This window comes from Staurois parvus, unplaced genomic scaffold, assembly GCF_062004578.1.
Source record: "Staurois parvus isolate SC_StPar_1 unplaced genomic scaffold, SC_StPar_1.0 ptg000144l, whole genome shotgun sequence".
NCBI classification, from domain to species: Eukaryota; Metazoa; Chordata; class Amphibia; order Anura; family Ranidae; genus Staurois; species Staurois parvus.
Genome location: NW_028317940.1, coordinates 717977 through 741321, shown reverse-complemented (window position 1 = coordinate 741321; position 23345 = coordinate 717977). Strand labels below are relative to the sequence as shown.

General features: G+C 49.1%; 3 protein-coding genes across 3 annotated transcripts in view; all 3 read left to right on the top strand.

The window, feature by feature from the left end:
* The window catches only part of LOC149465009 (uncharacterized), a 160695-nt gene that overhangs the window by 120132 nt on the left and 17218 nt on the right, over positions 1–23345 (top strand). The gene's annotated exons all lie outside the window — the stretch shown is intronic.
* On the top strand, positions 91–21494 carry LOC149465010 (uncharacterized). Its single transcript, XM_089673774.1, is given in 9 exon segments — positions 91–349; positions 481–559; positions 676–875; positions 955–1158; positions 1314–1449; positions 1723–2687; positions 11284–12219; positions 12221–12310; positions 12312–21494. Coding segments are annotated over 9 exon segments (2757 nt in total). The 5' UTR covers positions 91–244; the 3' UTR covers positions 12354–21494.
* Positions 7297–10764, top strand: LOC149465011 (uncharacterized). The gene is made up of 5 exons (XM_089673776.1): positions 7297–7323; positions 9729–9962; positions 10043–10249; positions 10405–10540; positions 10739–10764. Exons 1-5 carry the CDS (start codon positions 7297–7299, stop codon positions 10762–10764), a joined length of 630 nt encoding a protein of 209 aa, XP_089529902.1.

Genomic DNA, 23345 nt, shown 5'->3' with positions numbered 1-23345 from the left:
ATCTCTATTAATAAAACACAGACCTGACCGGAGAGGTGAGGAGGATTCTGGGAGGTCACATGACATCACTCTCATCTCTATTAATAAAACACAGACCTGACCGGAGAGGTGAGGAGGATTCTGGGAGGTCACATGACATCACACAGACCTGACCGGAGAGGTGAGGAGGATTCTGGGAGTCTAACATGATATTCCTATTGGTTCCCCAATACAGAGATTTCCTCTTCTGAAGTCAGGTGATCATATGACCATCACAGTGCCTCCATATGACTCCCTAAACCCTGAGAGACACAACATGCAGAAGATTCTAGAAGTCACCAAGAAGATGATGGAGCTGCTGACAGGAGAGGTGAGCGGTGCCAGGAATTCTGGGACATTCTCCAGTAACAGACAAGGGATGTGTCTGGATGGTGACTGTATCATTGTGTGTGTCAGGTTCCTATAAGGTGTCAGGGTGTCACTGTCTATTTCTTGATATAGGGTTGGGGGTATTTAGAAGACAGTAAGGACATCTTTGAGGATATGAAGACAGAAAAGTTCCATATCTTCACAGCACCGGGTAAGAGGAGACTTTATTGGAAAGGAGAGAGCAGTACGGAGGATCCACCTAGATCCCCCATCATCTGATAAACACATAGAAACAATGGATTCAGTCAGTGTGTGTGTTTCCTACAGATGGATCCAGTCATGGGAACCCACAAGAGAGATGTACCCGTCCTCTGTATTCCCGGGATTCCACACAGGAAGGTAACACCATCCCTCACCTTTATCAGGTAGATGGATCCAGTCATGGGAACCCACCAGAGAGATGTCCCCGTCCTCTGTATTCCCGGGATTCCACACAGGAAGGTCACACCATCCCTCACCATCATCAGGTAGATGAGGAACAATCACTGATAGTTGTTATTTATACACAGCATGTTTGTTACAGTGAATATTCTATTATATCTCCAGAATGCAAACCTCGCGGATTATAATATTGTTGTAAAAGAAGAGTATGAAGAGGAGGATGAGGAGTATGGAGTGATGGTGGAGTTTTCAGAAGAACACAAGGATATGATGGAACCACCTAATACCAGGAACCCCCCAGAGAGATGTCCCCGTCTGTATTCCTGGGATTCCACACAGGAAGGTCACGCCATCCCTCACCATCATCAGGTCGGTGGAGTTGCAGGTTGGGAACATAAAGTGATGGAACACTCTGACATGTGGAGACGATGTGTGGACTCTACAAGATGAGATGTTCTATGTGATCTCACATCATAAATCCTTCTATGTTACAGATGTTATTTTCTGCCATTCTGTTGGTTTAGGGTGAAGATCTGATGAACATGAAAGTTGAGGGTCAAGTAGAAGAGACGTATGTGAGGGATGATCAGCAATATACGGAGGAGGCTGGAATGAGGAGGACATTCATAGAGGAGGACACTCCTACAGAGATCAGCAGAGGTGACCAGAATATATTCTTCTCTTATCTCTGTTCTGTTACCGCCCCCCCCCCCCCCCCCAGCCCCCATTGGTTCCTGCTCCTCTGACAAGGAGGTGTAAATGTAGAAGTGATCTGGGAGGACCAAAGGCTCTTTGAAGAGGGGAAGAGTCCCAGCTGGTTTGGACATCCACAGAGAACATCTGCTCCCTCCTATCTCCCTGATCCAGATGGAATCTTGATGGAAGTGAACTAACCCTCTCCTATCTATTGATGATGTTTTTCTATTTTTCCAGGACCCGCCATGGAGGAACCCTCAAAGGATCGTCTCATTTTATCTCCAGGTTGTAAAATGGAAGATGAGGACATCCCAGGAAATTGTGCCGGAGAAAAGATAATGAGCTCCACTATGGATGGTGGACTTCCCAGTGTGGAGAGACCATGGGATCCCTCTAACTCTGAGCACCCTCGTACTGTGGGGGATGGGGCCGGGGTTCAGGGAGAAGAGAAATTTTCCTGTCCTGAGTGCGGGAAATGCTTTAGCTCTGCATTAAGTCTTTCTATACATCAGAGGTCCCACACGGGTAAAAATCTTCATTGCTGTCCTCAGTGCGGAGAATGTTTTTTTCATATAGGGGAATTTGTCCAACATCAAAGATCTCACACGGTGAAGAAGCCATTTTCGTATTCTTGTTCTGAGTGTGGAGAAAACTTTTTTCACAAAGGAGAGTTCCTCAAACATTACAGATCTCACACGGGGGAGAAGCCGTATTCCTGTCTTGAGTGCGGGAAATGTTTTACAGAAAAGACCACTCTTTCCAGACATCAGAGATTGCACACGGGCGAGCTGTATTCCTGCTCTGAGTGCGGAAAAAGTTTTACACAGAAAAGCCTCCTCGTTCGCCATCAGAGATCTCACACGGGGGAGAAGCCATATGTCTGCTCCGAGTGCGGGAAAAGCTTTACACAGAAACGACTCCTCGTTCGTCATCAAATAACTCACACGGGGGAGAAGCCGTATTCCTGCCCTGAGTGCGGGAAATGTTTCACACAAAAGTCCAGTCTTAATGAACATCAGATACGCCACGCAGGGACAAAGCTGTTTTCCTGCACCGAATGTGAGAAATGTTACGTTCGGAAATCAGAATTGGTCGACCATCAGAGGTCTCACACGGGGGAGAAGCCGTACTCCTGCTCCGAATGCGGGAAATGTTTTTCACGGGATACTTATCTTAACAAACATCGGAAAACCCACACAACTGTTAAGGTGTAGCAGTATAGAAATGTCTTCTTCATGAATCATACTTTGCTGTACGTCGCAGATCTCACCTTGATATACATCCCCGAAAACAGGTGACTGAAGATCTGGTGCCATGGGAGCTTCAGAATACCTGGACATGGACCTTTCCTTGGCTTGGAGGCCAATTTCGAGAGACTCTTTCCTACTTTTGATCCTCCCTTTTTCTTGTGGTCTTTCTCCTTTCCCTACCGATTCCCACTGATGGTGCCAGTGGCAGGAATAGTGCCCCTTCTTGGTGTCAGTGGAAGAATAGTGCCCCATTGTTGGTGTCAGTGACAGGAGTAGTGCCCCATCGATGGTGTCAGTGACAGGAGTAGTGCCCCATCGATGGTGTCAATGACAGGAGTAGTGCCCCATCGATGGTGTCAATGACAGGAGTAGTGCCCCATCAATGGTGTCAGTGGCAGGAATAGTGCCTTATCAATAGTGTCAGTGACAGGAGTAGTGCCCTATCGATGGTGTCAGTGACATGAATAATGCCCCATCAATGGTGTCAGTGACAGAAGTAGTGCCCCATCAATGGTGTCAGTGGCAGGAATAGTGCCCCATCAGTGGTGTCAGTGACAGGAGTAGTTCCCCATTCTTGCTGTTAGTGGACGAATAATGCCCCATCAATGGTGTCAGTGGCAGGAATAGTGCCCTGTTGTTGGTGGCAGTGACAGGAGTAGTGCCTCATCGATGGTGTCAGTAACAGGAGTAGTGCCCCATCGATGGTGTCAGTGACAGGAGTAGTGCCCCATCAATGGTGTCAGTGGGAGGAATAGTGCCCCATCGATAGTGTCAGTGGCAGGAATAGTGCCCCGTTGTTGGTGTCATTGGAACAATAGTGCCCCATCAATGGTGTCAGTGGCAGAGGTAGTGTCCCATTGGTAATGTCAGTGACAGGAATAGTGCCCCGTTGTTGGTGGCAGTGACAGATGTAGTGCCTCATCTATGGTGTCAGTGGAAGGAATAAAGCCCCATCGATAGTGTCAGTAGCAGGAATAGTGCCCCGTTGTTGGTGTAATTGGAACAATAGTGACCCATCAATGGTGTCAGTGACAGGAATAGTGCCCCGTTGTTAATGTCAGTGGAAGAATAGTGCCCCATTGATGGTGTCAGTGGCAGGAGTAGTGTCCCATTGATGGTGTCAGTGGCAGGAGTAGTGTCCCATTCCTGGCCTCCAATCTAAGGGCCAGTTTCTTCAGTTTTTAGGAGGTCCAGACTTTTGCCTGTGGGAGTAGAAAATTCCAGGTGTCAGTGGGAGGAATAGTGATGCATTGATGGTGTCAGTGGGAGGAATAGTGATGCACTGATGGTGTCAGTGGGAGGAATAGTGATGCACTGATGGTGTCAGTGGGAGGAATAGTGATGCATTGATGGTGCCAGTGGAATAATAGTGTCCCATCGATAGTGGCAGGAATAATTCCTCATTGTTGGTGTCAGTGGCAGGAATAGTGCACCATCGATGGTGTCAGTGACAGTAGTAGTGCCTCCCTTGATAGTGTAAGTGGCAGGAATAGTGCACCATTGATGGTGTCAGTTGGAAGAATAGTGCCACATTGATGGTGTCAGTTGGAGGAATAGTGCCACATTGATGGTGTCAGATGGAAGAATGGTGCCCCATCATTGGTGTCAGTGGGCGGAATAGTGCCCCATCATTGGTGTCAGTGGGAGGAATAGTGCCCCATCACTGGTGTCAGTGGGAGGAATAGTGCCCCATCGTTGGTGTCAGTGGAAGCAATGGTGCCCCATCATTGGTATCAGTGGGAGGAATGGTGCCCCATCATTGGTGTCAGTGGGAGGAATGGTGTCCCATCATTGGTATTAATGGAAGGAATAGTGCCCCATCATTGGTATCAGTGGGAGGAATCGTGCCTTATCATTGGTGTCAGTGGGAGGATTGGTGCCCCATCATTGGTGTCAGTGAGAGGATTGGTGCCCCATCATTGGTGTCAGTGGGAGGAATGGTGCCCCATCATTGGTGTCAGATGGAGGAACAGTGCCTCAATGGCCAGATAAAGGCAAGCAAAGGGCCACATCCAGCCCCCCCTGGGCCACAGTTTTGAGACCACTCTTCTAAAAGTCCTAACTCTGAATATCGGTCCTTCTTGATGTTCCACGTGCCTTCTGCATTTTTCTGTGTGATGAAAAAGTATCAATAAAGTTACAAAATGAAAAAAAGTGTTTCATGATATTTTCACAGGCAGGAGACTTCATCATTAATAAATGGAGATGAGATTTTGGGGGTACAGAGCGTGGGTGTCTATATTAGGTAATGCTTACCCCTGGAGGGGCGCTGAGAAATGAGCCCTGCCTCCCTTACCTGTCCCGAGACCGCCGGGCCCTGACACCGGTTCCAATGACACCAACCAGCGTGGCGTGTGTTCCCGCCACGTATCCCGGGTTCTGCTGGCTCGGGACTGGCATAGTGGGTGCCACCGAATAGAGGGAAGGAAGTGGAATGGACAAACATCCGTTCTCCTGACCTGGAAGTGACACCCGAAGCCCCCAAAACATGATATATTTTCTGGAAGCAGAATAAAAAAAGTGGTGGTCGCCATTTTTTTGTATGTCACATGATTGTTCCCAGAAGTATTGGCCCCGCCCTCCAAATCCTTGGGTTCAGGTGTTCCAATCATGTGATTCAGGTGTTCCAATCCCCTCCAAATCCTTGGATTCAGGTTTTCCAATCCCCTCCCAATCCTTGGGTTCAGGTGTTCCAATCCCCTCCAAATCCTTGGGTTCAGGTGTTCCAATACCCTCCAAATCCTTGGGTTCAGGTGTTCCAACCCCCTCCAAATCCTTGGGTTCAGGTGTTCCAACCCCCTCCAAATCCTTGGGTTCAGGTGTTCCAATCCCCTCCCAATCCTTGGATTCAGGTGTTCCAATCCTTGGATTCAGGTGTTCCAATCCCATCCAAATCCTTGGATTTAGGTGTTCCAATCCCCACCCAATCCTTGGATTCAGGTGTTCCAATCCCCTCCCAATCCTTGGATTCAGATGTTCCAATCCTTGGATTCAAGTGTTCCAATTCCCTCCCAATCCTTGGATTCAGATGTTCCAATCATTGGATTCAGGTGTTTCAATCCCCTCCCAATCATGTGATTCAGGTGTTCCAATTCCCTCCATATCATGTGATTCAGGTGTTCCAATCCCCTCCATATCATGTGATTCAGGTGTTCCAATCCCCTCCATATCATGTGATTCAGGTGTTCCAATCCCCTCCCAATCATGTGATTCAGGTGTTCCAATCCCCCCATATCATGTGATTCAGGTGTTCCAATCCCCTCCATATCATGTGATTCAGGTGTTCCAATCCCCTCCATATCGTGATTCGGGTGTTCCAATCCCCTCCATATCATGTGATTCGGGTGTTCCAATCCCCTCCCTATCATGTGATTTGGGTGTTCCAATCCCCTCCCTATCATGTGATTCAGGTGTTCCAATCCCCTCCATGGACACAGGTGTATACAATCAAGCCCCTAGGCATGCAGACTGCTTCTACAAACATTGGTGAAAGAATGGGTCGCTCTCAGGAGCTCAGTGACTCCAAGCGTGGTCTCGTGATAGGTGGCCACCTGTGCAATAAGTCCATCCGTGACATTTCTTGGCTACAAAATATTCCACGCTCAACTGTTAGTGGGATTATAACAAAGTGGAAGCAACTGGGAACAACAGCCACTCAGCCACCAAGTGGTAGGCCACGTCACATGACAGGGTGGGGTCAGTGCATGCTGAAGCGCACAGTGCACAGAAGTCGCCAATGTCTGCAGAGTCAATAGCTAAATACCTCCAAACTTGGTGTGGACTTCAAATAAGCCCAACAACAGTGTGTAGAGAGCTTCATGGAATGCGTTTCCATGGCTGAGCAGCTGCATCCAAGCCTTCCATCACCAAGTGCGATGCAAAGCGTCTGATGCTGGGGTGTAAAGCACGCTGCCACTGGACTCTAGAGCAGTGGAGACGTGTTCTCTGGAGGGACCAATCACGCTTCTCTGTCTGGCAATTCGATGGACATGTCTGGGTATGATGGTGCTATATACACTGTGCTGCCAAAAGTATTGTTCCCGTCCTCCATATCATGTGATTCAGGTGTTCCAATCCCCTCCATATCATGTGATTCAGGTGTTCCAACCCCTTCCATGGCAATAGGTGTATACAATCACCATCTTTGGTGTCAGTGGGATAGAATAAGTTCAAAAGAACAAAGTCTAACCCCAGCCCAACTTTGGTGGCCATCACACGCTCCTGCTCGCTTCCTCTCTGCTGATGTCGGAGTTCTACTTTCATTGTCAGAAAGGAGATCCCTCCACCCAACAAGTCCGATATAATTGCAGTGTCTGGTGATGGAACCCCGAGAGTATTCCAGCCGTCATCACCTCACTGCCACTCTGCACAGAGTCCTGGAACCTACGGGACTTGGACATGATGGAACAGTAGACTAAATCCCGGGACTGTCCTGCAGGACCTGGGACTCTTGGCAACAATGACAAGGCCGGGGTCACACTACCAGACGGTTCTTCAGGCTGCAGTTCCTCTGAGATCCACTTCTGCCCAGACAGGAAGTCTCTATGGAAGACACGAAGTGATGTCAGATACAGAAAGGAAGTTCCAGGTGAGTCGGGAGGAAGTAGAGAGGAGACATTGCTGGAAGTGGCAGCAGAGGAGGTAATATGATCTGATTTTATATTTACACCCAGTAACCCCCCCATCATGTCCATCCTCTTCCTCCATCGTCACATCTGTCCTCTTCCTCCATCCTCTATCCTTCTTCTGACCCACCATCAGAGTGCACCCACTCCAAGGAAAGATCCATGATGGAGCCACCACACAGGAACTCCTAAGGTCGCTCTCTTAACCTTGGTGGAGGCCAGTAAATTTTCATGTAGCTGGAAGTGTCTCAGGTATATTCCCGGAGACTTGCCTAAACTGCTGGCATACAGGGGAGAGAACGCTCAAACTGAGCATCCGTTGAGTTTCTTCGGATCAGTTTACAACAACACACAGTACAATGAAGAGCGCTCGGCTCTAGACTTTCACTGTCAAAAAGGGGATCATTGCTCTCAAAAGTCTGGTATAAATGCAGTGCCTGGTGGTGAGTCCCGGAAAGTGCGCCAGCCATCGTCACCTCACTGCCATTCTGCAAAGTTTCCTGGAACCTGCGGGATTAGCGTGTGATGGGACAGTAACTGGAATCCGGGACAGTCCTTCAGCATCCGGGATTCTTGGCAATGGTGACAAGGCTGGGGTCACACTACCAGACGGTTCTCGGGGCTGCAGTTCCTCTGAGCTCCACAATGGTGGTGATCTCACTTCTACCCAGACAGGAAGTCTCTATGGAGGACAGGAAGTGATGTCAGGGACACACAGGAAGTGATGTAGGTGTACAAATAAGATGTTTAGAGGGAATGGCTCCTTGCAGGACGTAGAGAGGAGACATTGCTGGAAGTGGCAGCAGAGGAGGTAATAAGATCTGATTTTATATTTACATCCAGTAACTCCCCGTCATGTCCGTCCTCTTCCTCCACTGTCCCGTCTGTCCTCTTCCTCCAACGTCACGTTCGTACTCTTCCTCCATCGTCACGTCCGTCCTCTTCCTCCACCGTCACGCCCGTCCTCTTCCTCCATCGTCACGATCGTCCTCTTCCTCCATCGTCACGATCGTCCTCTTCCTCCATCATCACGATCGTCCTCTTCCTCCACACTCACAACAGTCACGACCGTCCTCTTCCTCCATCATCATGACAGTCCTCTTCCTCCACTGTCACAACCATCCTCTACCTCCACCGTCACGTCCGTCCTCTTCCTCCACCGTCACGTCCGTCCTCTTCCTCCACCGTCAAGCCCGTCCTCTTCCTCCATAGTCACTGTGACAAGGTGAAGGATAGAGCTGAGACGTGTTGGAAGAGGGGGAAGGAACACATGGTGGACAGCAGATCATGGCCTTCAACAGCCATCTGGTGGCCATGGAGTCTCCACTGCTGACAATACCTGGTGGGAGCTGTGTGCAAGGCCCGGAGAGGGAAGGATGCTTGGAGTTGTCTTGTTTTTCTGCACAAAGTGCTAAGAAGTTACAAACACTAAGTAACAGAATGGACACAATATAACAGGACTGCAGAGAGCAGGAGACACAACAAATACTAGATAACCCAAACTACACGTGTCCATTCCCACTGGGGGCCCCCCGCCTATTAACCCCTTATATCTCCCTCCTAATATTGTACAACCAATACAGTCCAGATAATTCTCCCCTATCCATCTACAGAGGAACCCACCTAGGTCACATGACCAATGAGGATGGAGGAGGACCGGAGTCACATGACTGAGAGGATACTAAACCTCACCCTGGAGATCATCTACCTGCTGACCGGAGAGGTGAGGAGGATTCTGGGAGGTCACATGACATCACTCATCAATATTAATAAAACACAGACCTGACCGGAGAGGTGAGGAGGATTTTGGGAGTCTAACATGATGTTCCTATTGGTTCCCCAATACAGAGACTTCCTCTTCTGAAGTCAGGTGATCATATGACCATCACAGTGCCTCCATGTGACTCCCTAAACCCTGAGAGACACAACATGCAGAAGATTCTAGAAGTCACCAAGAAGATGATGGAGCTGCTGACAGGAGAGGTGAGTGGTGCCGGGAATTCTGGGACATTCTCCAGTAACAGACAAGGGATGTGTCTGGTGGTGACTGTATCATTGTGTGTGTCAGGTTCCTATAAGGTGTCAGGGTGTCACTGTCTATTTCTCCATGGAGGAGTGGGAGTATTTAGAAGGACACAAGGACCTCTACAAGGACGTCATGATGGACAATCAGCCGCCCCTCACATCACCGGGTAAGAGGAGACTTTATTGGAAAGGAGAGAGCAGTACGGGGGATCCACCTAGATCCCCCATCATCTGATAAACACATAGAAACAATAAAGTGTGTGTGTTTCCTACAGATGGATCCAGTCATGGGAACACACCAGAGAGATGTCCCTGTCCTCTGTATTCCCGGGATTCCACACAGGAAGGTCACACCATCCCTCACCATCATCAGGTAGATGGATCCAGTCATGGGAACCCACCAGAGAGATGTCCCCGTCCTCTGTATTCCCGGGAATCCACACTGGAAGGTCATACCATCCCTCACCATCATCAGGTAGATGGATCCAGTCATGGGAACCCACCAGAGAGATGTCCCCGTCCTCTGTATTCCTGGGATTTCACACAGGAGGAACACACCATCCCTCACCATCATCAGGTACATGAGGAACAATCACTGATAGTAATAATTTGTGCAAAAGTTTTTTGCTGAAATGAATGTATTATTATGCATTTTAGACTGGAAACCTTGAGAATTATAATATTGGTATCAAAGAAGAGTTTACAGAGGAGGACGAGGAGTATGGAGTGATGGAGGAGTTTTCAGAAGGACACAAGGATGTGATGGAGCAACCTAATACCAGGAACCCCCCAGAGAGATGCCCCCATCCTCTGTATTTTCAGGATTCCACACAGGAAGGTCACACCATCCCTCACCATCATCAGGTAGGTGAAGTTGAGGGTCGGGAACATAAAGTGATGGAACACTCTGACATGTGGAGACGATGTGTGGACTCTACAAGATGAGATGTTCTATGTGATCTCACATCATAAATCCTTCTATGTTACAGATGTTATTTTCTGCCATTCTGTTGGTTTAGGGTGAAGATCTGATGAACATGAAAGTTGAGGGTGAAGTAGAAGAGACGTATGTGAGGGATGATCAGCAATATACGGAGGAGGCTGGAATGAGGAGGACATTCATAGAGGAGGACACTCCTACAGAGATCAGCACAGGTGACCAGAATATATTCTTCTCTTATCTCTGCTCTGTTACCCCCCCCCCCAGCCCCCATTGGTTCCTGCTCCTCTGACAAGGTAGTGTAAATGTAGAAGTGACCTGGGAGGACCAAAGGCTCTTTGATGAGGGGAGGAGTCCCAGCTGGTTGGGACATCCACAGAGAACATCTGCTCCCTCCTATCTTCTTGATCCAGATGGAATCTTGATGGAAGTGAACTAACCCTCTCCTATCTATTGATGATGTTTTTCTATTTTTCCAGGACCCGCCATGGAGAAACCCTCAAGGGATCATCTCATTTTATCTCCAGGTTGTAAAATGGAAGATGAGGACATCCCAGGAGATTGTGCCGGAGAAAAGACAATGAGCTCCACTATGGATGGTGGACTTCCCAGTGTGGAGAGACCATGGAAAACCTCTGACCCTGAGCAACCTCGTACTGTGGGGGATGGGGCTGGGATTCCATGTGCCAGAGAAAAGACAATGAGCTTCACTATGGATGGTGGACTTCCCAGTGTGGAGAGACCATGGAATCCCTCTGACTCTGAGCACCCTCGTACTGTGGGGGATGGTAATGAAATGAAGGAGGAGAAGGAATTTTCCTGCACTGAATGTGAGGAAAGTTTTAGCTCTGCAGTAAGTCTTTCTCTGCACCAGAGGTCCCACATGGGTGAGAAACTTCATTCATGTTCTGAGTGCGGGGAAAGTTTCTTTCATTTGGGAGAGTTCTTCAAACATCAGAGATCTCACACAGGGAGGAAATCGTATTCCTGTCCTGAGTGCGGGAAATGTTTTTCAGAAAAAAGCAGTCTGTCCAGACATCAGAGATTGCACACAGGTGAGAATCTGTATTCCTGCTCTGAGTGCGGAAAATGTTTCACACAGAAACACATCCTTGCTCACCATCAAAGAACTCACACGGGGGAGAAGCCGTATTCCTGCTCCAAGTGTGGGAAATGTTTTACACAGAAACACATCCTTGTTCGTCATCAAAGAATTCACACAGAGGAGAAGCCTTATTCCTGCCCCGCGTGTACAAAACGTTACACATGGAAAGAAGAACTTGTTAAACATCAAAGATCTCACACGGGGGAGAAGCCGTATTCTTGTACTGAGTGCGGGAAATGTTTTACAGAAAAGATAACTCTTTCCAGACATCAGAGATTGCATACGGGTGAGAAGCTGTATTCCTGCTCCGAGTGTGGGAAATGTTTTACACAGAAGCACACCCTTGTTCGTCATCAAAGAACTCATACAGGGGAGAAGCCGTATTCCTGCTCCGAGTGCGGGAAATGTTTCACACAGAAGCCCACTCTCGTTCGTCATCAAAGAACTCACACGGGGGAGAAGCCTTATTCCTGCCCCAAGTGCACAAAATGTTACAAATGGAAAGCAGAACTTGTTAAACATCTAAGATGTCACACGGGAGAGAAGCCGTATTCCTGTCCCGAGTGCGGGAAATTTTTTTCACGAAAGTCCAGTCTTACTGAACATCTGATACGCCACACAGGGATAAAGCTGTTTTCCTGCACCGAATGCGAGAAATGTTACGTACGGAAACAAGAACTTGTCAGACATCAAAGATCTCACACAGGGGAAAAGCCATATTTGTGCGCCAAGTGCGGGAAATGTTTTCCAGGGAAATCAGAACTTGTTAGACATCAAAAATCTCACAGCGGGGGAGAAACCATATTCCTGCCCTGAGTTCGGGAAATGTTTTCCAGGGAAATCAGAACTTGTCAGACATCAAATATCTCACACCTGGGGTGGCGAAGCCATATTCCTGCCCTGAGTGCGGGAAAGTTTTTTGACAGGAGTTTGATCTTAGCAGACATCGGAGAATCCACAAAACCGTTAAGGTGTAGTAGTATGGAAATGTCTTCTACACGGATCATATTTTGCTGTACATCGGAGATCTCACCTTGCTATATATCCCCGAAAATAGGTGACTGAAGAGCGGATGCCATGGGAGCTTCATAATACCTGGACATGGACCTTTCCTTGGCTTGGAGGCCAATTTCGAGAGACTCCCTTCTCCCTTTTTTCCTGTTTTTTTTTTTTCTCCTTTTCCTACCGTTTTTGGGCATGAATTTTTTAGTTTTTTATTTGTTTTGGCCTCTCAGGTGCCCCCTAGAACCACATGGATATGCTTCAGTGCTTTTTTGGGATTTCGGTTTAGATTTATGGGATGCCGTGTGGAGACCACATAATTACGGGAGATCCCATTCCTGACATCTACTATTTTTTAGGAAGTCTCCATCACAACCTCTTTATGTTTATGGAATTTGAGGCCTTAAAGATGGTAGACTTGTCTCCTTAGGGACCGCCCTCCCTTACTCCCCTCACTTGGAAGTGATACTTCAATTTGGGTTAACAAGACATCATACCTAATACCTGGACGTGGACTATTCCTTGGCTTGGAGGCCAATTTCGAGAGCCTCTCTTCTCTTTTCTTTCTACTTTTGATTCTCACTTTTTCTTGTAGTTTTTCTCCTTTCCTTTCCATTTTATAGTTTGTTTGTTTTTTGCTTGTATTGTTCTGACCCCCCAGGTGGGCCCTAGAACCACATGGATATACTTCAGTGCTTTTTTGGGATTTCGGTTTAGATTTATGGGATGCCTTGTGAAGACCACAATTATGGGAGATCCCATTCCTGACATCTGCTCTTTTTTTTGTAGGAAGTCTCCATCACAACCACTTTAGTGTTTATGGAATTTGAGGTCTTAAAGGTGGTAGACTTGTCTCTTTAGGGGCCCCCCTCCCTTACTCCCCCCGCTTGAAAGCGATACTTAAATTGGGGTTAACGAGACATCATACCTAATACCTGGATGTGGACCTTTCCTTGGCTTGGAGGCCAATTTCGAGAGACTCTCTTCTCTTTTCTCTCTACTTTTGATTCTCCCTTTTTTTTTTTGTTTTTCTCCTTTCTCTTCCATTATATAGTTTGTGTTTCATTTGTTTGTATTGGTTTTGGCCTCTCAGCTGAACCCTAGAACCACATGGATATACGTCAGTGTTTTTTGGGATTTAGGTTTAGATTTATGGAATGCGTGTGGAGAAACCACTTAGTTACAGGAGATCCCATTCCTGACATCTGCTCTTTTTTTAGGAAGTCTCCATGTCAGGGCAGGGCTGTGGAACGGATAGGTAGGCCTAGTGGCAGGGTAACGCTCTGGCTGACGACAACCACCACCAACAGACCGAAATCCCTCAGGGCGCGGAGTCTAAGTCCCAGGCTGCCCTTCACCAGGGCCCCTGATGGTGGGGATGGACTTGACGCAGCCAGGAACCAGGTCGCGGCCCCCGAGACACCCCGGCTGCGGTAATGGCCGCCGCCAATGGCGTGTAGCTGGTGAGAATGACAATAGCGTAGTCAGGCAAGCCGGGTCGACAACAACGGGACAAAACAGTACAGAACAGTAGACAGAGAATCACAGGTCATGGGCCGGGTTCAGCAACGGAAGGTCAGATCGAAGGAAAACACAGAGAATGGTCTTAGTCACAAGCCGAGTCAGAATACCAGAAGAGTCACGAGCATATACACAGAGCTGTAGCAAGACAAAGACACAAGTGCAAAGAGCATGTGCGGATCACAGGCTTATATGTACTCAGCCACACCCCTCGGGGGGATGGACCTCAGAGACCTGAAGGCATAAAAGCTTCCCACCATGCTCAGCAGAAATCCAAGATGGATGCCAGCACATGGAGTAACATAACCTCTGGGAAAAGGTAGGACCTTGACAGTACCTCCTCCTCAAGGGCCCCTCCCCCTCCGCGGCTCAACAAAAGGTTTCTGAGGAAAGCGGGTATGAAAAGCGTGGAGGAGGGCAGGAGCATGGACATCCGCGGAAGGAACCCAGGAACGCTCCTCGGGACCATAACCGCGCCAATGAACCAGGAACTGTAATCGACCGCGCACCAATCAAGAGTCCAGGATCCGGCTCACCTCATACTCCTCATGACCGTCAACCCGAATGGGACGGGGCCGAGGCAGAGAGGTAGTGAAGCGATTGCAGATCAGAGGTTTCAACAGTGATACATGAAAGATATTGGAGATCCGCATCCCAGGTGGAAGGGCAAGGGCATAGGCCACCGGATTCACCTTGCGGAGAATGCGAAAAGGACCGAAAAAACGGGGAGCTAGTTTGGGTGTGGGCACCCGAAGATTGAGGTTACGAGTAGACAACCACACCCGATCGCCGACCTGGTATGAAGGAGCGGGCAACCGTCTGCGATCAGCCTGGAACTTCTGACGCTGAGCCAAGTCCCTCAAAGCCCTCGGGATCTGCCCCCATGAAGAACGCAGGGCAGCAAGATGGTTCTCCACAGCCGGAATGTCCTGTGGTGAGAACCTCTCAGGTAATACCGCGGGTTGGTACCCATAGTTGGCCATGAAGGGAGACATCCCGGAGGAGGAGTTGACCGCTGAGTTCCTGGCAAACTCTGCCCAAGGCAGGAGATCGGCCCAATCGTCCTGATGGTCCGAGATATAACACCGAAGGAATTGTTCTAAGGCCTGATTGGAACGCTCCGCAGCCCCATTGGACTGCGGGTGGTAGGCTGAAGAAAAGGAGAGACTAATCCCCAACTGGGAGCAGAAGGCGCGCCAGAATCTGGACACGAACTGACTCCCGCGGTCCGAGACAATCACCTTGGGCAACCCATGCAGGCGAAAAATCTCCCTGGAAAAGACCTTGGCCAGTTCTTGCGCTGTTGGTAATTTCCTGAGTGGAATACAATGGCACATTTTGGAAAAACGATCGACGACCATGAGAATGACCGTATGACCCCGAGACACAGGGAGGTCTACAATAAAGTCCGTGCCCAGGTATGACCAAGGATGCTCCCCATTGGGAATGGGTTGCAGAAGACCCATTGGAAGATGCCGTGGAGATTTATTCTGGGCACAGATCGAACATGCCGCTACATAAGAGGCGATGACGGCACGGAGAGTTGGCCACCAGAACAACCGAGAGACGACCCAAGACAACTGGTTCCTCCCCGGATGCCCGGCAGTTTTGGAGTTATGGTAAGTACGCAGCAGACGGGTGCGCAACCCCTCGGGTATAAACCATCTACCCTCCGGTCTCTCGGGAGGAGCGTCAGTTTGAGCCGCCAAAATCAGTCAGACTGGTGTGAATGGCAGCCAGGATCTGATCCGGAGGTATGACCGAGGTTGGCTCAGAGTCCTCCCTGGACAACTCAGAGTATTGCCGCGATAATGCATCAGCCCTGACATTCTTGGAACCAGGCAAATAGGAGACTACATAGTTGAACCGCGACAAGAACAAGGCCCATCTGGCCTGACGGGGTGTCAATCTTTTGGCCTCCGAAAGATAAGTCAGGTTCTTATGATCGGTAAGAATGAGGACCGGAACCGCGGAGCCCTCGAGCAGGTGCCTCCATTCCTTGAGAGCCAGAATGATTGCCAACAACTCCCTATCTCCAATCTGGTAGTTGCACTCTGCAGAGGAAAACTTCCATGAGTAGAACCCACAGGGAAGTAGGGGTCCATCGGGCGACCGACATTGAGACAGGAGAGCGCCTACTCCCGTCTCGGATGCATCGACCTCAAGGACGAAGGGCAATCCAGGATTGGGATGAGACAGTATCGGAGCCGAAGCGAAGGCAGATTTCAGAGCCTCGAAAGCTACGATGGCCTCGGATGACCACTCGTGAGGATTACTGCCCTTCTTGGTTAGGTCTGAGAGAGGCTTTGCCAGCGTGGAGAAGTTCCTGATGAACTTCCAATAGTAGTTGGCAAAACCCAAAAAGCGCTGAATGGGCCGAAGACCATTGGGACGAGGCCACTGCAGAACCGCCGAAACCTTCTGAGGGTCCATAGAGAATTCCTCCGCAGAAATGATGTAGCCTAAAAAGGCAACTTGGGATCGATGGAATTCACACTTCTCAAGTTTACAAAAAAGTTCGTTCTCACGTAATCGTTGCAGCACCTGCTTGACATCCTGGATATGGGACTCCATGGAGGCAGAGTAAACCAGGATGTCATCCAAGTAAACTACCACGCACTGCTGCAACAAGTCACGAAGGACATCATTTATGAATTCCTGAAAAACTGCGGGCGCGTTACACAACCCGAAGGGCATCACCAGGTATTCGTAGTGGCCGGTTCTGGTGTTAAACGCAGTCTTCCACTCATCCCCCTGTTTGATCCGTACGAGGTTGTACGCCGCCCTAAGGTCAAGTTTGGTAAAGACTGTTGCCCCCTTAAGGCGGTCGAATAACTCAGTAATCAAGGGAATCGGGTATGCATTCTTAGTGGTGATTCGATTGAGACCCCTATAATCGATGCAAGGCCTCAATTCACCACCCTTCTTCTTTACAAAGAAAAAGCCCGCTCCTGCTGGGGAAGTAGACTTACGAATGTGCCCCTGGGAAAGCGCATCCGCAACGTACTCCTCCATGGCCTGATTCTCCGCAACCGAGAGAGGATACACCCTGCCACGCGGAGGAGTGGCACCGGGTTGCAAGGATATGGCGCAGTCGTAAGGACGATGAGCAGGTAAGGCACCAGCGCGTACCTTATCAAACACGTCCTGGTACTCCCCATAATCAGTGGGCAACGCAGAGTCCGAGGAGGCACACAACACCTTAACCGGCCCACGGATGCACCCTGCCCCACACTGTGGAGACCACGAGAGAATCTCGGCAGTTTGCCAATTGAAGGTTGGATTGTGTATCTGGAGCCAGGGATACCCCAAAACCACCGAATAGTGTGGAGAAGAAATCACCTGGAAACAGGCCAACTCCCTGTGAACAGCCCCAATAGCTACTTCAACTAGCATAGTCTCGTGGGTAACCTGCGGTGGTTGCAGGGGCCTGCCATCTATCGCCTCAAGAACCAATGGGGTAACTCGAGCCTGCAGGGGAATGGAGTGCTGGGCAGCAAACGAGCTGTCCATAAACAACCCGCCGGCCCCAGAATCTACCAACGCCTGGGCCGTCACCGAGCCCTCTGCCCAAGAGAGGACAACGGTGATCAGTGGCTTATCTCTGCGGAACGCCGGGGACGAGGAGACTCCACCCAAGATCTGTCCCTGACAGGATCTCAGGTGCGAGCGTTTCCCGGACGGACCGAACAGGACTGCCGAAAGTGCCCACCAAGACCACAGTACAGGCAGCGACCCTCCCGACGCCGAGCGGCCCGCTCTCCCTCGGAAAGGCGAGCAAACCCCAGCTGCATGGGCTCACCACCAGACAATCTATCCCCAGGAGGCGTGGGAGGAGAGGGAGGAATGGGTGGGACAGAAAACGCAGGTGCCAATCGATTGGAAGGCCTCCGCAGGCGTTCCTTGAGTGAAGGCCTCTCCCTGAGCCTGGTATCAATCAGGATCAGGAAGGAAATTAGTGCTTCCAGCTCCACAGGCAATTCCTTGGCTGCGATCTCATCCTTCAATGCATCAGAAAGACCCTGAGAAAACGCAGCCACCAGAGCCTCATTGTTCCAACCCACCTCTGCTGCCAGGGTACGAAACTCTATGGCGTACTCGGCCACGGTCTGTGAACCCTGATGCATAGACATGAGCAGCTTGGCAGCCGAGGCGGAGCGAGCCAGTACGTCGAATACCCTACGGAAGGCATCGACAAAACCGGAAAACGCGTGAATCACTGGGTCATTCCTCTCCCATAAGGGATTCGCCCAGGCCAAGGCCTTGTCTGAGAGTAGCGATATTAGGAAACCCACCTTTGACCTCTCAGTCGGAAAAGCGTGGGGTATTAATTCAAAGTAAATCCCCACCTGGTTGAGGAACCCACGACACTGACTCGGCTCACCCCCAAAGCGCTGTGGAAGAGGGGCTGAACCAGTCATACCTCTGGGCACCGCGGGTGCCGCAGCAGCCGCGGCGGTAGGCGCAACAAGCGGAACAGCAGCGGGAGTGACCACCGGAGTGACAACCGGCCTAATAACACCAGGAGTAAGGTGCGCGGTGCGTGCCAGCAGAGTTTGCAACGCCTGAGCGAACTGATCCAACAGGTGATCCTGTTGATCCAGTCTGGCGACCAACATTGGAAGTGAAGGCGTACCTGAACCGTCGGGATTCATGGCACTTGTGTAATGTCAGGGCAGGGCTGTGGAACGGACAGGTAGGCCTAGTGGCAGGGTAACGCACTGGCTGACGACAACCACCACCAACAGACCGAAGTCCCTCAGGGCGCGGAGTCTAAGTCCCAGGCTGCCCTTCACCAGGGCCCCTGATGGTGGGGATGGACTTGACGCAGCCAGGAACCAGGTCGCGGCCCCCGAGACACCCCGGCTGCGGTAATGGCCGCCGCCAATGGCGTGTAGCTGGTGAGAATGACAATAGCGTAGTCAGGCAAGCCGGGTCGACAACAACGGGACAAAACAGTACAGAACAGTAGACAGAGAATCACAGGTCACGGGCCGGGTTCAGCAACGGAAGGTCAGATCGAAGGAAAACACAGAGAATGGTCTTAGTCACAAGCCGAGTCAGAATACCAGAAGAGTCACGAGCGTATACACAGAGCTGTAACAAGACAAAGACACAAGACACAAGTGCAAAGAGCATGTGCGGATCAGAGGCTTATATGTACTCAGCCACACCCCTCTGGGGGATGGACCTCAGAGACCTGAAGGCATAAAAGTTTCCCACCATGCTCAGCAGAAATCCAAGATGGATGCCAGCACATGGAGTAACATAACCTCTGGGAAAAGGTAGGACCTTGACACTCCATCACAACCTCTTTAGTGTTTATGGAACTTGAAGCCTTAAGGGTGGTAGACATGTCTCCTTAGGGGCCGCCCTCCCTTACTCCCCCACTTGGAAGTGATACTTCAATCAGGGTTAACGAGACATCATACCTAATACCTGGACGTGGACCTTTCCTTGGCTTGGAGGCCAATTTCGAGAGCCTGTCTTCTCTTTCGTCTCTACTTTTGATTCTCCCTTTTTCTTGTTTCTTTTTTCTCCTTTCCCTACCGTTTTTGGGCATGACTTTTTTAGTTTTTTATTTGTTTTGGCCTCTCAGGTGCCCCCTAGAACCACATGGATATACTTCAGTGCTTTTTGTGATTTAGGTTTAGATTTATGGGATGCCGTGTGGAGATCCCATTCTTGACATCTGCTGTTTTTTTTTTTTTAGGAAGTCGCCATCACAACCTCTTTAGTGTTTATGGAATTTGAGGCCTTAAAGGTGGTAGACTTGTCTCCTTAGGGGCCCCCCTCCCTTACTCTCCCCGCTTGGAAGTGATACTTCAATCTGGGTTAACGAGACATCATACCTAATACCTGGATGTGGACCCTTTCTTGGCTTGGAGGCCAATTTCAAGAGCCTCTCTTCTCTTTCCTCTCTAATTTTGATTATCCTTTTTTCTTGTGGTTTTTCTCCTTTCCCTTCCATTTTATAGTTTTTTGTTTGTATTGTTTTTGGCCTCTCAGGTGGGCCCTAGAACCACATGGATATACTTCAGTGCTTTTTTGGGATTTATGTTGAGATTTATGGGATGCCGTGTGGAGACCACATAGTTATGGGAGATCCCATTCTTGACATCTGCTATTTTTTAGGAAGTCTCCATCACAGCTTCTGTAGTGTTTATGGAATTTGAGGCCTTAAAGGTGGTAGACTTGTCTGCTTAGGGGCTGCCCTCCTTTACTCCCCTCACTTGGAAGCGATACTTCAATCTGGGTTAACGAGACATCATACCTAATACCTGGACATGGACCTTTCCTTGGCTTGGAGGCCAATTTCGAGAGCCTCTCTTCTCTATCCTCTCTAATTTTGATTCTCCTTTTTTCTTGTGGTTTTTCTCCTTTCCCATCCATTTTATAATTTGTTTTTTGTTTGTATTGGTTTTGACCCCTCAGGTGGGCCCTAAAACCGCATGGATATACTTCAGTGCTTTTTGGGGTTTAGAATGGGATGCCGTGTGGAGACCACAATTATGGGAGATCCCATTCCTGACATCTGCTCCTTTTTTTTGTAGGAAGTCTCCATCACAACCTCTTTAGTGTTTATGGAATTTGTGGCCTTAAAGGTGGTAGACTTGTCTCCTTAGGGGCCGCCCTCCCTTACTCTCCCCGCTTGGAAGCGATACTTAAATTTGAGTTAACGAGACATCATAACTAATACCTGGACGTGGACCTTTCCTTGGCTTGGAGGCCAATTTCGAGAACCTCTCTTCTCTTTTATCTCTACTTTTGATTCTCCCTTTCTTTTCTCATTTCCCTTCCATTTTATAGTTTTTTTTTTATTTGTTTGTATTGGTTTTTGCCCCTCAGGTGCACCCTAGAACCACATGGATCTACTCTAGTGTTTTGGGGGGATTTAGGTTTAGATTTATGGGATGCCGGGTGGAGACCACATAGTTATGGGAGATCCCATTCTTGACCTCTGCCCTTTTTTTTTTTTAGGAAGTCTCCAGTACAACCTCTGTACTGTTTATGGAGTTTGAGGCCTTAACTTCTTTAGGACCTTTTTACTAAAAATCTATTTTTTCCTTCCGTACCCGGAATAGGCCAATGGTGGTCAGCTACATCGCTGAGCCAGTAGGATCCGTCCGCCCTTGATTGCCCCTTGATGTTCTCAGCCAGTGTCATTCGTACAATATATCTGATTAGTGTCACTAGTGATGTCAGTGTCAGTAAGTTAGTGTACCCTCCCAGCCAGTGTCTGTTAGCGCCAGATTGCCCACCACACTATCACAATCCCACCATAAGTCGCTGATCGCCGCCATTACCAGTAGAGCGTCTAGAGCTGTGTAAATTCTAGTATATATCTCATAGTTTGTAGATGTGATGACCTTCACACAAACCAAATAATATACACGTATTGGGATTTTTTTTTTTTTTTTTACAAAAGACATGTAGCAGAATGCATTTTGGGCTAAATTTATGAAGAATTTTTTTTTCAAATATTGTATTTGGTTTGTTTTGTAGCAGAAATTAAAAAATATTGTTTTTGTTTTCCAAAACGTTCAGTCTTTTTTTGTTTAATAAAAAAATAAAAAAAAAAACAGTGGTGATCAAATACCACCAAAAGAAAGATCTGTCTGAGTGAAAAAAAAATTATAACAAATGTTGTTTGGGTACAGTGTTGAATGAAGACACAATTGCCAGTTAAAGTAGCGCAGTGCTTAATAGCAAAAAATTACCTGGGTCCAGGGAGAGTGGATATGGTGAATGCGGGGTCCGGGGAGAGTGGATATAGTGAATGCAGGGTTCGGGGAGAGCGGATATATTGAATGCGGGGTCTGGGGTGAGCGGATATAGTGAAAGCGGGGTCTGGGGAGAGCGGATATAGTGAACGCGGGGTCCGGGGAGAGCGGATAAAGTGAACGCGGGGTCCGGGGAGAGCGGATATAGTGAACGCGGGGTCCGGGGAGAGCGGATATAGTGAACGCGGGGTCCGGGGAGAGCGGATATAGTGAACGCGGGGTCCGGGGAGAGCGGATATAGTGAACGCGGGGTCCGGGGTGAGCGGATATAGTGAACGCGGGGTCCGGGGAGAGCGGATATATTGAACGCGTGGTCCGGGGAGAGCGATTATAGTGAACGCAGGGTTAGTGAATGCGGGGTCCAGGGAGATCGGATATAGTGAATGCGGGGTCCGGGGAAAGTGTTGTTAGGTTTGACCTCCTATTATATGGTTTTTGGTAAATATAAACCAAAAATCTCAAGAAAATTGTATAACGTATGGCTAGCCTTAATCTTGGTGGAGAAACAATCTAGAGTCTCGTGGTCTGATCTTGACAGCTGGGTGGTGTAGGTGGACCTGGACTAGACAGAGTGTGATAGCTTTGGCCTAATCATGACAGCTGAGTGGGCTAACTGAACCAGTTGGAACTTTTCAGCCTAGGCTAACCAGCCATCTAACTGTAGACCTCCTGTCCTATTTCTGACCAACTATCAAAATGCAACTACTCCAAGGAAAGGTCTATGATGGAACCACCCCACAGGCACTCCTAAGGTCGCTATCTTAACCTTGGTGAAGGAGCAGTCTAGAGTCTCTTGGTCCGATCTTGACAGCTGGGTGGTGTAGGTGAACCTGGACGTCCAGTGATTGAGTGTGATTGCTTGGGCCTAATCATGACAGTTGAGTGGGCTAACTGAGCTAGTTAGAACTTCTCAGCCTAGGTTATCCAGCAATACTGTGTCAACTGTGGGCCTCTGTCCTTCTTCTGACCCACCATCAGAGTGCATCCACTCCAAGGAAAGGTCCATAATGGAGCCACCGCATGAGAACTCCTGAGACCGCTCTCTTAACCTTGGTGGAGGAGCAATCTAGAGTCCCGTGGTCTGATCTTCGCAGCTGGGTGATATAGGTGAACCTGGACTGGACAGCTGAGTGTGAGAGCGTCGGCCTAATCATGACAGCTGAATGAGCTAACTGAACCAGTTGGAACTTCTCAGCCTAGGCTAACCAGCCATCCAACTGTAGATCTCCTGTCCTTTTTCTGACTATCAAAATACAGCTACTCCAAGGAAAGGTCTATGATGGATCCACCCCACAGGCATTCCTAAGGTCGCTATCTTAACCTTGGTGAAGGAGCAGTCTAGAGTCTCGTTGTCTGAGCTTGACAGCTGGGTGGTGTAGGTGAATCTGGACTGGACAGCTGAGTGTGATAGCTTGGGCCTAATCATGACAGCTGAGTGGGCTAACTGAGCCAGTTAGAACTTTTCAGCCTAGGTTATCCAGCAACAACTCCTCCTCCTCCGCTTCCTCTTTCTGTTGGGGTACCCCAAGGTTCTGTTCTTGGGCCCCTCCTTTTCTCTCTCTATACCTCCTCCCTGGGCCAACTGATAACCTCCCATGGCTTCCAATA

Bases quoted from the DNA above. Each gene is read 5' to 3' on its own strand.
- LOC149465011 (XM_089673776.1), top strand. From the start codon at position 7,297: ATGTCAGATACAGAAAGGAAGTTCCAG. The intron at 9,963-10,042 runs GTACATGAGGAA...TATGCATTTTAG, and splicing joins CCATCCCTCACCATCATCAG to ACTGGAAACCTTGAGAATTA. The intron at 10,250-10,404 runs GTAGGTGAAGTT...CTGTTGGTTTAG, and splicing joins CCATCCCTCACCATCATCAG to GGTGAAGATCTGATGAACAT.